The 16000-nt window shown below is 35.0% G+C and overlaps 1 protein-coding gene across 8 annotated transcripts in view; it reads right to left on the bottom strand.

Moving 5' to 3' along the window:
- Nucleotides 1-16000, bottom strand: part of fhod3a (formin homology 2 domain containing 3a) — a 65979-nt gene that overhangs the window by 42737 nt on the left and 7242 nt on the right. For 6 of the 8 annotated variants that reach the window (XM_067411321.1, XM_067411323.1, XM_067411325.1 and 3 more), the window contains exons 2-3: nucleotides 13092-13204; nucleotides 8486-8550 (exon numbers count right to left, since the gene is read on the bottom strand). In XM_067411321.1, coding sequence (XP_067267422.1) covers nucleotides 8486-8550; nucleotides 13092-13204 — 178 coding nt within the window. Of the gene's footprint in view, nucleotides 1-8485; nucleotides 8551-10420; nucleotides 10557-13091; nucleotides 13205-16000 lie in introns of those variants that run through there. The other 2 variants (XM_067411328.1, XM_067411327.1) reach the window with 2 other exon arrangements.

The raw sequence follows: 16000 nt of genomic DNA, 5'->3' as shown, positions 1-16000 counted from the left end.
AATTATTATTTCAGTTTATGAGCGCTTATCATTGCAAATGCTCTAAAAATTGAAAAATAAAAATAATAAAATAAAAATGTTAAAGTTATATTTTTATTATTACAAATGATTACTGTTGTTGTTATTATAATAAATTATTATTGTTTCAATTTATAAAACACTTTGCATTGCAAATCTTAAAGTGCTTTATAAATGGAAAAAAAATAAAAATAATTATTATTATTATTGAATAATAAAAATAATAAAATAAAGTCTATATTTTTATTGAATTAATAATAAAAAATATAATAACAATTTCAATTTATAAAGTGCATATTGCAAATCTTAAATGCTTTATAAATTGAGAAAAACATTATTAAAAAATAATATTTTTTATTATTACAAATTATTATTATTGTTTTTATAATAAATTATTATTAATATTTCAATTTATAAACATTTTGCATTGCAAATCTTAAAGCACTTTATAAATTAAAAAATAATGAAAATAAATTTAATAATTATTATTGAATAATAAAAATAAAAGAAAAACTTCTACATTTTTATTTTATTAATAATAAAAACTAATAATAATAATAATAGTAATAATAAATAACTATTTCAATTTATAAGGTGCTTATCATTGCAAATCTTAAAATGCTTTTTTGAATTGAAGTAATAATAATAAATTATTATTATTATTATTATTACTGAATAAAACTTTATTAATAATAAAATATAATAATAAAAAAGTAATTTCAATTAATAAATGCTTATTGCAGTCTTATAGTGCTTTATAAATTTAAATAAATTATTATTATTGTTATTATGCAGCAAGCTACGGTTTAGTGACCTCTGACCTCGTATGCAGCTGCTGTCCGTCAGACAGGGTCACAAAGGTCACGACTAACGACCAGCAGCACAGTCTCATGTTCACCGTATATCAATGCTGTGTGGCTCCAGAAGTGCCTGCTAGGGGGTTTCTAGGGTATTTTTGGGTGGTTGCTAGGGTGCTCTGAATTGAAAGCATATCATGAACGTCTCATGCTGTTATCATCATGACTGTACTATGGTGTTAGTTAAGTCTGAAGCAGGTCACGGCTCAGCGAGCGGCTCACATGTGGTTTGACAGGCAGAGGACAGACTCTCATTTAGTCTGGCTGACCTGAAACATTGCAGTGAACTTTCACTGGCTCTGCTGGGCTCTGCTTACTCACGGTGCTCACGATGAAACGCTCCAGAACAAAAAAAGAATCTGAAATTATAGAATGAACCCAGAGGAGCCGCTGACGAGAGGCTGCAAACAGAGAAAAGACCAAACAGTCTAAAAATAGTGGACAGACTTGTACAGTTTATGAGTCCAAGTGAGCAGGAGCTGAGACTGTACATGACTGCGTGTCTGCATTGAAAACAATGTTATCAGGTGAAAAATCCCACAGATGAGCACTGAAGGAGTGACCTGAGAAAAATTTTAACTCTCTTCATACTTGGACTAGTAACAAAACAGCTAGAGAGCACCTATAACACCTTAGCAATGGAATAGCAATGCTGTAAAAACAATCTGAAACCTTTTCAAACTGTATAGCAACACCCTAGCAACCACCCACAACACTCTATCTAAACAGCAATGCAGTAAAAACACTCTGAAAACCCTAACAACCACACAGTAACACCCTAGCAACCACCCACAACACCCTAATCAAGTAGCAATGCAGTAAACAATCTGAAAACCTTTGACATCCACATAGCAACACCCTAGCAACCACTCGCAACATTCTAAACAAATAGCAATGCAGTAAAAACCACTAACAACTGCATAGCAAGAACTTGGCAACCACCCACAACACTCTAACTAAACAGCAATGCAGTAAAAACACTCTGAAAACCCTAACAACCACCCTAGCAACCACCCACAACACCCTAATCAAGTAGCAATGCAGTAAACATTCTGAAAACATTTGACATCCACATAGCAACACCCTAGCAACCATTCACAACATTCTAACCAAATAGCAATGCAATAAAAACAATCTGAAACCTTTTCAAACTGTATAGCAACACCCTAGCAACCACCCACAACACTCTATCTAAACAGCAATGCAGTAAAAACACTCTGAAAACCCTAACAACCACACAGTAACACCCTAGCAACCACCCACAACACCCTAATCAAGTAGCAATGCAGTAAACAATCTGAAAACCTTTGACATCCACATAGCAACACCCTAGCAACCACTCGCAACATTCTAAACAAATAGCAATGCAGTAAAAACCACTAACAACTGCATAGCAAGAACTTGGCAACCACCCACAACACTCTAACTAAACAGCAATGCAGTAAAAACACTCTGAAAACCCTAACAACCACCCTAGCAACCACCCACAACACCCTAATCAAGTAGCAATGCAGTAAACATTCTGAAAACATTTGACATCCACATAGCAACACCCTAGCAACCATTCACAACATTCTAACCAAATAGCAATGCAATAAAAACAATCTGAAACCTTTTCAAACTGTATAGCAACACCCTAGCAACCACCCACAACACTCTATCTAAACAGCAATGCAGTAAAAACACTCTGAAAACCCTAACAACCACACAGTAACACCCTAGCAACCACCCACAACACCCTAATCAAGTAGCAATGCAGTAAACAATCTGAAAACCTTTGACATCCACATAGCAACACCCTAGCAACCACTCGCAACATTCTAAACAAATAGCAATGCAGTAAAAACCACTAACAACTGCATAGCAAGAACTTGGCAACCACCCACAACACTCTAACTAAACAGCAATGCAGTAAAAACACTCTGAAAACCCTAACAACCACCCTAGCAACCACCCACAACACTCTAACCAAACAGCAATGCAGTAAAAACACTCTGAAAACCCTAACAACCACCCTAGCAACCACCCACAACACCCTAATCAAGTAGCAATGCAGTAAACATTCTGAAAACATTTGACATCCACATAGCAACACCCTAGCAACCATTCACAACATTCTAACCAAATAGCAATGCAATAAAAACAATCTGAAACCTTTTCAAACTGTATAGCAACACCCTAGCAACCACCCACAACACTCTATCTAAACAGCAATGCAGTAAAAACACTCTGAAAACCCTAACAACCACACAGTAACACCCTAGCAACCACCCACAACACCCTAATCAAGTAGCAATGCAGTAAACAATCTGAAAACCTTTGACATCCACATAGCAACACCCTAGCAACCACTCGCAACATTCTAAACAAATAGCAATGCAATAAAAACAATCTGAAACCTTTTCAAACTGCATAGCAACACCCTAGCAACCACCCACAATGCTCTAGAATCCCTGGGGCAGGTTTTGTGCAGGCAAACACAACACACACTGTCTTTAAATAAATGTTAAGAGAGTTCAAATCTTCCCTCTCAGAATTGACAAATGTTTTGGGATGATATGGAAGTAATACTACAAGAACTCTAAAAAAAAGAAGTGGAAATGAAGTCCAGAGCATGAAGAAAACAGATGGTGAACTGCAGCTCAAATATTTATGAACTCAAAGGGCCAAAAGCAAAACAGGGAAATAATAAGTTGAGTGCAGAAACACCCAAAATAAGCTGCTGAATGTGATCCAGCACACGCGGCGTCGGCGTCCGGCAGCAGCTGTAGGTCTGTGGTCGAGTTAAATGTGTCTGGGAATGAGATGTTACACGACTTTCTCCAGTTGTGTCCAAAGAAAAACAAGCATTAATCCACAAAGAGCCAAACATACTGCGTTATTAGTGTAATATATATCACATGACACAATCAAAACTCACTTTCTACAATGCATTACAGGCTTAACTTGCTACTGGTATTAGAATCATAAATCATAATGTGGATTATAAGGCATTATGAATACATATACAGTGCATAGTTTAATAAAAGCGGCTTCTGAGTCAGGAAAGTGAAGTGATCAGACTGATATCTGACCCTCGGCCGAGAGAGTATTTATATCTGCAGCTCGTGTGTCTGAAACCGATGCAGTCCATGACATGCTTCACACCGCTTTAATAGCGCAAACTTCTTCCTGTTTCCAACGGTGACATCACCATGTCCGAATGCTACTGTTTCTGTGGCGACAGCGATTTGTAAAAGTCTGACCTCACGCGTCGGGGGTCACTCAAACACACATACACTAAGAATCTGCACTGATTTGACGGGAAAATCTGCAGAATTGCTGAGAGAAAGTGATTCTGTGCAGAATCTGTAAATGTGAGATTTATACATATGCAAAACATAATGCGAGATTGTGTGCAACAGGTTTATCAGCAAAGTTCTGATCATTTACAAGCCTTAGAAGTTCAAGTATCACACATGATACAGTGGGCTTTATAGTCTTGGTATTGTAACATCCCATAAGGCACTTCATGTGCTGATGATGTGGCGTCACATGCCTCTGGAGCGGTAAAAATAACATGTATAGATAACAGAGCTCCACACACACACACACACACACACTCATTCTCATCTCTGTTCTGCTGTAGATCGACCACTAAAGATCCCAGACTTCACACCTTGAAGCCCAGAATGCTGCGGCAGTGATGTCATCATATCCCACAAGGCCCAGTAAATGGCAGCTCTATCCAACTGAGAACAAACACAATAACACACACACTGTATGCTAATGATCAGGTGGTTCCTGTGGAAGTGTCACTTCCATTTAGTAACTAAACTATATAATGTAAAGCCACTGTGAGATGATGGTCGTCACGTAACCATGACAACCTGATGCTGAAAGAGGAAACACACCTCTGTAGTTGCAGATAAAAGTGGGCGATTTAAACACAAAGAGGGTCATAAACTGATTAACACAAGACAGAAACACAAGGGTGGAGTGAAACAATCAGCTCATAAAAGAGTGTAAACTACATTTAATATGAAACCCTAACCCTAACTATACATAAAAATTAAAAATAAATGTATTAAATATATAAAATACAACTGTAAATATGTCAAATATATCTATATATATATATATATATATATAAATAATCTATAAAATAATTTATTGTATTTAAAATTGTTTTTGTAGCGTAAATATATAAAATATAAACTATATAATCACTTATTGTATATAAAACATTTGTAGTGTATACTACAAAATTTACCATAAAATTATATATAAAAATACAAATAAATATACGAAATAAAAAATAAAAACAAGTGTAAAAATATAAAAATAATTGTATTGTAGTGTAAACTACAAAATTTAAAATTATTTGTGACACAGGACCACAAAACCAGTCTTAAGGGTCAGTGTTTTTAAATTATACCTCATCTGAAAGTTGAATAAATAATCTTTCCATTGATATGGTTTGTTAGGATAGGACATTATTGGTTGAGATACAACTATTTAAAAAATCTGGAATCTGAGGGCGCAAAAAAAAATCAAAATATTGAAAAAATTGCCTTTAAAGTTGTTCAAATAAAGTCCTTAGCAATGCATATCCACTCACAAAAATACATTTTGATATATTTACAAAATATCTTCATGGAACATGATCTTTACTTAATATCCTAATGATTTTTGGCATAAAAGAAAAATTGATAATTTTGACCCATACAATGTATTATTGTTGGCTATTGCTACAAATATACCCATGTGACTTATGACTGGTTTTGTTGCCCAGGGTCACATATATAAAAATAAATACACAAATATATATGCTGGCAGACATTTGTGTGCGTTTGTGTAGATTTACTGGCATTTACGTGTGTTTTTCAGCGACACTGGCAGGTGTGTGTGTGTTTGAGGTTATGGGTTTAACATCAGTGTGTTTCTGCTCACAGACTGTAAAGCTATCAGCCTCTGTTTACAACACGACACACACACGTTGGGTTTTCATGTTGTACTTGGACTCTCCATAGACATAATGATTTTTATACTGTACAAACTGTATATTCTGTCTTTTACATGTTCAAAAAACATCACTTAGAATGATTTACTAAATTACACACACACACACACATCAGTGAACTTGAGATCTGAACGATGATGAAACACTGACTGCTGCTGCTTCATGAACATTATTGGACTCACAGCGTCTGACGTTTGCTGGTTCTTTATTGTTTTAAGAAAAAACCTCAGTACATTTTGTTAGATATTTTTTGTAGTGTAAACATGAATACAGACAATAATAATATTTAGTTTTGATATTTGAATCCTAAATTTAACGTTTTAGTTGTCAGAGTCTCTTTTGTACATGAATCGCTGAAACAGTCTTGTGTAATCTGGGTAATTAGACTTTATCTTTTCTCGACCTCTCTCTCGACCTGCAGTGTCTCTTTCACATGTTTCTGTCTTGTCAACGCTTTCTAAAGATATCGCAGTGACGCTGGTGTTTCTCCGGGCTCATGGCATCCAAAACATCAACGTCCTGCTAAAATTAACCCAGCGCTCCTCAAGCTATATCGGTTTACAGACCCACATCAGCTCTGATATCAGAGCACCTGATTTCATTTCAGCCCTGAACACTACAGCCAGAGCCTCATCACACGTCACAATAGAGTTATTTTGGCCAGAAATTCAACAAAAAGTATAAATATATATTCAATAATTTAAATAAAGGCTGTTTTATTTTCTCTTTTTATTTGAATCTTGATTGATCCAGATGATTCAAATCAAATGGATCAATATGAATCACTTGAGTTCAAAACTAGAGACTCAAAAGAGACTTAGAAAACAGTGAACAGTGACGGCATTAACGTAGAGAAACTCATATTAGAGACGTTACATAATCAAAACACTTCTCTCAAATATCGCTGTCACAACAGAGTCTATCAATCACAACTAGACATCTCTCAAAACTCAGCGTCATCATAATGCTTTGATGTTTATTTTTAAAGGCATTTCTGCATCCAATCATCATTTGGCATCTGTGACCAACATCAATTCCTGACCAATCAGAGATCAGACAATGGCTGCATCCTAATTCTTTATCATACGAGTTTATAACGTACTATGATTCTAATTCTAATTTTGAATATTATATCAGCGATTACCAACTTTTTTGTCAACCAAACCATTTAGAGCTAAAGTAGTTACTTCATAAGTATAAATTAAAATGTCAATAATTGGTAAAAGTTTACGATAAAGCTATATTTGTTAACAATTAGTTCAATCATGAAAACTCTCAAAATAGTTTTAGCATGTTGATGAATATGACAATCTTAATGTATTTGGTCCTGCTGCTGCTGTTGATTGCTGCTTTTTTTATGACTGAATGAATTATTATTTTTTCATCAACTGCCATATATGTAGGATAGCCTCTGAATTTAATTCAACAAATGTCTAAAAAATAAATTGTAAAAGTCTACATTCACAATTACTGATTAATCCTAAACCAACTCCAGTCAGATTCCGCAGTGATTCTTTAACTGAAGAGAGCAGAAAGGCATTAATATAATCCGGTTCATACAGTAAACACGTTCATTCTGACATGGTATAAGTTACCGTCCCACATGTCATTAAGGCCATTGCCATGGAAACCAGACAATCACAGCCTCAAAATCTGCTATTTCGACACAGATCACAGTAAATCTGCAGTCTTACGCTGTTTAATTCGGAGATTTATCCACACACACTGAAGCAGATCTCATCGGGTCCGGTGAGGATTAAGACATTCCTGACAATGAAATTAGTACAGCTTAGAGGAATAAAACGGCTCCTTCCTGACGCTTAAGAAATAAAAGCCACAATCACACTGGATTTGATCCTCCAAGGAACATTTCATGCAATTCAAAACACAAGTAAACAACACACAGAATTTCTTAAAAATACGTAAAGCTGTTCAAGTTTTATGAATTCAATCGATACGACATTTTTTTTTTTATTATTAAAATTTAATTAAACCATTAAAATGCAGTTCAGAAAAATTTAGTATAGTCATATTATACTGCATGTGCACACAAAACACAGCAATAAAGACCGTGTTTCAGTGATTTTAACAGCAGAGCACACAGTAAATCCAAGGGTTTGGGGGGATTCGAGGTGGAAGCAGGTGGTTGGAGACTTAAAACTCATCATCTGTCCACTTAAAGCCTTACACACACACACACACACACACACACACACAAACCATCAAGCTACCAAATGTCCTGCTGTGCTGACACAGGAAATGCCGACTACATACAAAGGAATTTTTGGGAAGTCAAGTGTGAATTTTAATGAACCTGATGAAAGCCCCACCCCTGATCTCTAACGACAACAGCCAATGGGACACTTGACCCGCAATCCAGGAATAGACACGTTATCAGCGCAACAGACCAACACAAGCATGACGGAGAGACACAGACGCTGGTTTAAGGGGTGGAGATCCGTCTGTGACTCGCTCGAACCAGAGTCTGACGGCAACAAAAACTTTTTTGCACACAATATTTCAGCATAATAACCTGATTCACTGCTTCATTTGTACACTGCGGTTCATACGTTTTCGTGTTTGATCACATGTTTGTTCTGAGACTCACCGATACACGCGTGAACACGGACGCTCAGCTGAGTCCGTAAAATCACACTGTGCTTCTTCCCCCTCCTGGAGACAAACAGAAAATGAAGCAATAATGTTTATTACAGAAGTTCATAGCAATACAACAGAGATGTCATAGACTGACCAGTAATCACACACACACACACACACACACACACACACACCAGCTCTCCTGCTATCAGTGTTCAAGCTCTTCTGGGAAACGGCGCTCAATATTAACATGCCATCGATAAGAACATGATTCTGCTGCCCTCATTTCATTCCTCCATTCAGACTTTCCTCCATCATGATCTTTTATCCTTTACTTGTTTAGTTACAAACTGAATGAAATGCATTTTGACAAGTTAGAAGAAATCCAAGATAGAAGAATATTAAAAATATATTACAGTCAATGACGTGACCGGTCATTTTTCTGTCCAAAGGCCTCAATAATAATAATAATAAACAGAGATATGACATCCAAAGTGTGTTAGATCTCTTTTATTGAATCCAAAATGTTTAAATTATATTTCATTCCATATAAAGGTATTTTAAAGATTTTGAAGTGTCAAAAGGTCATTTAACAATCCAACCGTTCATTTGTGATTAAAATATCTTAAAATGTAATAAATGTATATAATTATTCATTCTGGCATGATTTTATGACATCCTATATCAACATTGTGCAAATGATATTAAAATTATGTGTAGAAGTCGTTGCTTTGTTATGAGAAAGAATATCTGGAAAAATGAATTTCATTGATGTCATTCGGAGTAACCAATATAAAGAGACCATTTTGGATCAAGTCATGTGATAAATATCATGTGACAGGATGTGACATCATTAAGACCACTTGATCATGAAGCAAAGAAACTAACTCTCTCTTAACTATTTGATAAATTCATGTTTTCTCTTGATCATATGCATGTCCCGAAACATGGAAAATGCTGTAATATTTTAAAAATTTGTACTAATTATAAAATGTTTGATTGTCCTTTTGCTAGATATCAGCCTGTTAGCATCGTTTGAAAATATCGTCATTCGGTAAAACCGAATTTTTGGTTAAACTGAATGACTTTTTTAGTGACATATTTTGTCCATATTGTAAATAATGACAAAATCAGTGTTAATTGATTATAAAAACCACATAATCTCATTGTTAACACTTAATAAAACTTCAAAATTAATTATATCTCCATTATGTTTTTCACACATTTGAAAACCTTATCTGTCAATGACCCAGATACTGTTCAAAAGTTTGGATTTTACTCATCAAAGCTGCATTTATTTGATCAAAAATACTGTAAAACAGTGAAATATTATTCCAATGTAAATCAGCTGTGAATATATAGCAAAGTATAATTTATTCCTGTGATCAAAGCTGAATTTTCAGCATCATTACTCCAGTCTTCAGTGTCACATGATCCTTCAGAAATCATTCTAATATGATTTGATGCTCAAGAAACATTTATGATTATTATCAATGTTGAAAACAGTATTTTTCTGGTTTCTTTGATGAACAGAAAGTTCAAAAGAACTGCATTTATTTCAAATAATATTATAATTGCCTCTTTGACTTATTTGATTTCCCATGATTCCTGAAATGCACATCATGTGTGCGATTATCAGTCCCTGAATATAAACGTTTATGCATCTTCTCTCTTTTGATACGAACCACAGGAGGTACGGACTTACACCGGCGCTGACCTCTGACCCCTCAATGCAAACAATAATAAATACAGGAGAGACGGAGGATAAACTCATTCAGCCGCTCGCCGTCTCTGCCGCTTCATCACCGTGGAGCTTTTTGTGTGTCAGCCATTTGCTTACAGTAACCAGTTAGACACCATCCGACAGTCCGGCTAAAACACACACACACACACACACACACACGCACACTGAGAAGAAGGTCTGTTTGACGGCAGAGATATTCACATGTCAATCAGCTGTCAGACGGACGTCAGAACACACACACAGAGCAAACAGAAGCTTGTTCGTCTGCTGTCAATCACAGCAGGAGCGACAGACCGTTCCCCAAACACAAACACAACAGAGCGACGGCGGCTCTCTGAACACGCGGGGAACTCAAACGATGAGCACCGTTACTGAGAGACTGACCGACACACAAACAGACCGTCTTATTGTGTGCAGAAGCTTTAATCGACTGCCAGGAGATTCTCAATGTCCAAAATCTAGAACAGGGGTTCCCTAACTGGGGTTTATGAGTCGATGAACTGAAAATAATTCATGAAATCATGTCAAATTAAAATAAATCATTTTAGAGTAAAAACAATCCAAAAAAAAACAGTTCCAAAAATGTACTAAATCATAAAAATGTTAAAATAAAAATTCAATTAAAATGAATAATTTTAATTAAACAATTCATTAAAACATATTAAATCATACAAATGTAAAATGAAAATAAATTAAAAACTAAAAACCTAAAAATTGATTAAAACACAAAAATGTAAAATTAAAATAATTTAATAATTAAAAACAATCACAATTAAACTTAATAAATATTATTTAATCATACAACTGTAAAAAATTCAATTGAATAATTTTAAATGAAAAAAAATTAAATTAAAAAAATGCTTTAAATAAAACCAAAAAAAATAAACAATATTAGGCTATTAAATCATAAATAATGTACAATTCAAATAAATAATTTTGAAATAAAACCAATAAAAATAAAACAATTACTAAAAACATTTTTTTTGTTTAGCTGCATGTCATGTGACATTATTGAAATTTAAAATATTTACTTGAAGTCCCTGATATTTTAACTCACAGGGGTTCGGCTGACAAATTGTGAGTAACAAAGCAGAACTCGTGTCACTTTCTGACATGAATTCACCCTATAGATGAAACGGCTGATATATCAATCGTTCACTTTATGATTTACTAATAGAAGAAAGAAACTGTGACAGAGTTTGTGTGTGTGTTGAGTTCCACAGATGGAGAGGCAACAGGAGCGTCACACACTGATATAGACCATCCCACACACACACACACACACACACACACACACACACATACGCCGCATCTGAATCATTCAAACCAATTTAACTCAGTGACGTATGGAAAATAGCTCACGGATCACAGGACATCCCGCAAATCCGCCAACACGGGATCTGATGTTCATCCAGAACATCTACTGTCAGTAAACTGCAGGAATCGTAAAAGACTCAAAGAGCTCATTAATATACATGAGCGCCTGCATTTACATATCAACACCTCATCACCTACACGGGCAGATCAGCCAATCAGAGGCCATTAACACAGAGTCTGTGTGAAAAACATAAACCTAAAAGAGTGTTTCTTATGTCAGATCCGAGCTCTCGTCCGGGGCCGTATTTACTGACCCTCCAACAGATACAAGGATATTTGAGTCTGTTGGTTTCCCAGACTCCTCATTCTTTCCATGAACTCACCTTTCCTAGAATCACGGATACGAGAAAGACAAAAAACAAGACACAAGGGAGAGAAGCAATGAGCAGCGCAGCTTACAAACCTTCCAGAAACTTCCAGAGATCCCATAATAAACTCCAGCTATAAATGGGGAAATAATCACTGTTTCCCTTCTGAAAACGGATCACATCAACATCCAATCAACATTCGACAGACAGAAGCAAGTCCCGCCCTACATTTCTTCTTTTTCAATAATCAATTACACTCAGATGTTCACTACTGATCAACAGTTTAGAATAATCATCACTTTTTTTAAGGTTATCTGATCAAAAGTACAGTAAAAACAGTGAAATATTATTACAATTTAAAATAAATGTTTTCTATTGAAATTTATTGTAAAATGTAATTTATTTCTGGAATGCCAAGCTGAATTTTCAGCATTCAAAAGACAAAAAAAATAAAGAAGTCAATATTTATATTCATCAAGGATGAATTAAATGAATAAAAAATGACATTACAAAAGATTCTATTTCAAATAAATGCTGAACATTCTATTCATCAAAGAATTCTGAAAAATAAAATAAAAAAATCATATTAGAATGATTTCTGAAGGATCATGTGACACTGAAGACTGGAGTAATGATTCTGAAAATTCAGCTTTGATCACAGAAATAAATTACATTTTACTATATATTCTCATAGAAAACAGCTGATTTACATTGTAAAAATATTTATCTATTTTACTGTATTTTTGATCAAATAAATACTGCCTTGGTGAGTGGAAGAGACTTTTTACAAAACGTAAAAAAATCATAATTATTCCACACAGCTGACCAGTCGTGTACATCACAGTATGGAAGAAACATTTGGAGAAAAGACTTTTAAATTATTTTGAGTCTCTAACATTTTGAAAAAACACATTTTCATATCACATGATCTGTAACATTATTTCTCTGCTATCTTCGCAGGTGCAGTGAGGAGAGCAGCTATTCCACACGGAGAGACGATAAATCACACTGAGTGCACTTAGAATACTGCATACAAGTCGCTCTCTCTCTCGCTCTCTCTCTCAGGAAATCTGTTAAGGTGATTTGTGTGAGAGCTGCTGTCACTGCAGTGAGGAGATCTGCTCATATCACACACACACACACACACACACACACACACAGTGCAGTATGTACTCCGTGTGGCTCACCCTCCGCAGTCGTCCTGCTGAAATCCCTCCAGTTCATCTCTCTGCTCGTCCAGCGTCGACTCCAGATCCAGATACACACCGGTGTGTGAGAGCTGCAGAGCGCAGTCATCGAGCTGCACACACACACACACATACACATTACCAACAGTGGCACTAGATTTCTTTCATATTTTCAATTTATATTATGTTTTCATTTTTCAAGTTTTTAGTATTTTTTTGTGTTTTTGTCATTTTTATTATTATTATATATTATTATTCAATATTGTTTTATTTTAAATGTCTATTTAGCCCTCTGGTGCTCTTTGTTCGTTTTTGACCAAAATTTTTTATTTATTTTTATTTATTTATTTTTTTCTGCATTTTTTACTTCATCACAATGGTATAAAACTTGGTAAAAGTTTTGGCACTTCCTATGTGAACACACACACACACACACACACACACACACACACACACACACACGCACACACACACACAAAAAAAATCATGGACATGATTTGAAAAGGTTAAATGGTCCTGAAAAAATAATCAAAAATGAGTGCATTGGAAATGAAACGGAGACGAATTTCATCTAGTGGAAACTTTTGGTACTGCGGCCAAACAAAATCTTACTGAAAGCTCATTTTTTGAGATATGAACCTCAAATTTGGAACACAAATTGCATTTGCAATTCTGTAACTTTTTTAAAGTTAACTTTTTAAAACTTTTTTTCACTCCAGCAATAATCTGTCAAGTGTCTTCTTTGAAAGGAGATCAAAATTAAGTCTGTGCTCTAAAGCATTCAAGATTTATGACAGTTTAAGTTGGAATAAATGGATTATAACTACAGCGTAAATATAATTAAGTATCATAAAATCCCCTAAAAATCCAAAATATTAAATAAAAAACATCATCAAAAATATAGTACATTCATTTCAGTGAAATGAAAAAAAAATCTGTAATTTTTGACTGACACTCAAATTTTTAGTTAATTTAGTACAGCAAGTATAACTAAATGGAAATGAGAAATGTTGCATTTTTCGAAATGTTTCGAAATGTCAGTGGTTCTCGTTCAACCCATGAACCAGTGTCTGTATGGTTTTTACCTGATCTCAGATCAGTTTTTATAGACATTTCCATAATAAAAAGTAAGAGTTGTAGTTAAAAGTCTCTCACTGGTCTGATTAACCAGCTCTCCATTAAACAAATACAAAACAAGATTTAAAAAAATAACACATATTATACAGACACTTCGTAATTAACATTTAATAGACATTTTCAACAAAACATTTGATATTGTTTTATAAAAGGTGTTTTTATGCATGTTTGAGTTGAGATTTTTCTGCATTTACACCGTTTTGACCAGCATGTGGCGTTAAGAACGCTTTGAAACAGTGCATCATTTTTGCGAATCAATTGCCTCTGTTACAGAGACACATCACAGGTAACCAGCAGGGGATTGTGGGTAACTGACCACCCTTTCAAACGACTGACAGTGCTGAAATAAAAGTAATTTTGTGAGGATCAGCAATAAAACAAATGACTGTAAGAGACGTGTCATGTTAGAGCAGCGTTTCTCTGTTTCAGACATTACAGAGCAGTAAATGCAATTACTGCCGGTCATAAAGCACAGGAACACGCGCCACACGCCACATTCACACACACACACACTCACACACACACATGTGCTTTCACTTCAACTTCACTGCGCTCCTGGGAAACACACGCCAGTATGAACTACATTCAGGGCGCGTGGCGATGGATTTGTAGCTTTGATCAACAATCACACGGCGGTCGGTCGTCAGGCTAATTTGGCAGATTCGACCTGCAGCTTCCAGCGTCTGCTGTAACAGACATCGACCTCCACACACACGTCACACACACGTGCTGAAGGGTTCACACGCTAAAATGTTAGTATGCATGACCAAAGAGTGTGAAGACCAGCTGCTCGTGTCAAACACAGGTGTGCATATAAATTAAACCATAATGTGCATAGACACACGAAACCTTTACTTCTATTTTCATTATATGTTATTTACACCATTCAAAAGTCTGGGGACAGTAAAAGAATGTTTGCACATGCGATCCCATGACCTTGGTGAATATGACTATTAATATTATAACCTGAGAAATTTGGTAAAATGCTCTAAAATGTGCATCAGAGTCATATGGAAGCTTGTTTCCGCCTCTAAATAAAACGATTAAAAAGGTAATTGCTACTTTTTATCACACAATTCTGACTTTATAACTCGCAATTCCGGCTTTATATCTTGCAATTCCGACTTTATATCTCGCAATTCTGACTTTATAACTCACAATTCTAACTTTATATCTTGCAATTCCGACTTTATATCTCACAATTCTGACTTTATAACTCGCAATTCTGACTTTATAACTCGCAATTCCGACTTTATATCTTGCAATTCCGACTTTATATCTCGCAATTCTGACTTTATAACTCACAATTCTAACTTTATATCTTGCAATTCCGACTTTATATCTCACAATTCTGACTTTATAACTCGCAATTCTGACTTTATAACTCGCAATTCCGACTTTATATCTTGCAATTCCGACTTTATATCTCGCAATTCTGACTTTATAACTCACAATTCTAACTTTATATCTTGCAATTCCGACTTTATATCTTGCAATTCCGACTTTATATCTCACAATTCTGACTTTATAACTCGCAATTCTGACTTTATAACTCGCAATTCCGACTTTATATCTTGCAATTCCGACTTTATATCTCGCAATTCTGACTTTATAACTCACAATTCTAACTTTATATCTTGCAATTCCGACTTTATATCTCACAATTCTGACTTTATAACTCGCAATTCTGACTTTATAACTCGCAATTCCGACTTTATATCTTGCAATTCCGACTTTATATCTCGCAATTCTGACTTTATAACTCACAATTC

This window comes from Chanodichthys erythropterus, chromosome 15 (genome assembly GCF_024489055.1).
Source record: "Chanodichthys erythropterus isolate Z2021 chromosome 15, ASM2448905v1, whole genome shotgun sequence".
In the NCBI taxonomy this organism is placed as follows: domain Eukaryota; kingdom Metazoa; phylum Chordata; class Actinopteri; order Cypriniformes; family Xenocyprididae; genus Chanodichthys; species Chanodichthys erythropterus.
This window is presented reverse-complemented; position numbering and strand designations above follow the sequence as displayed.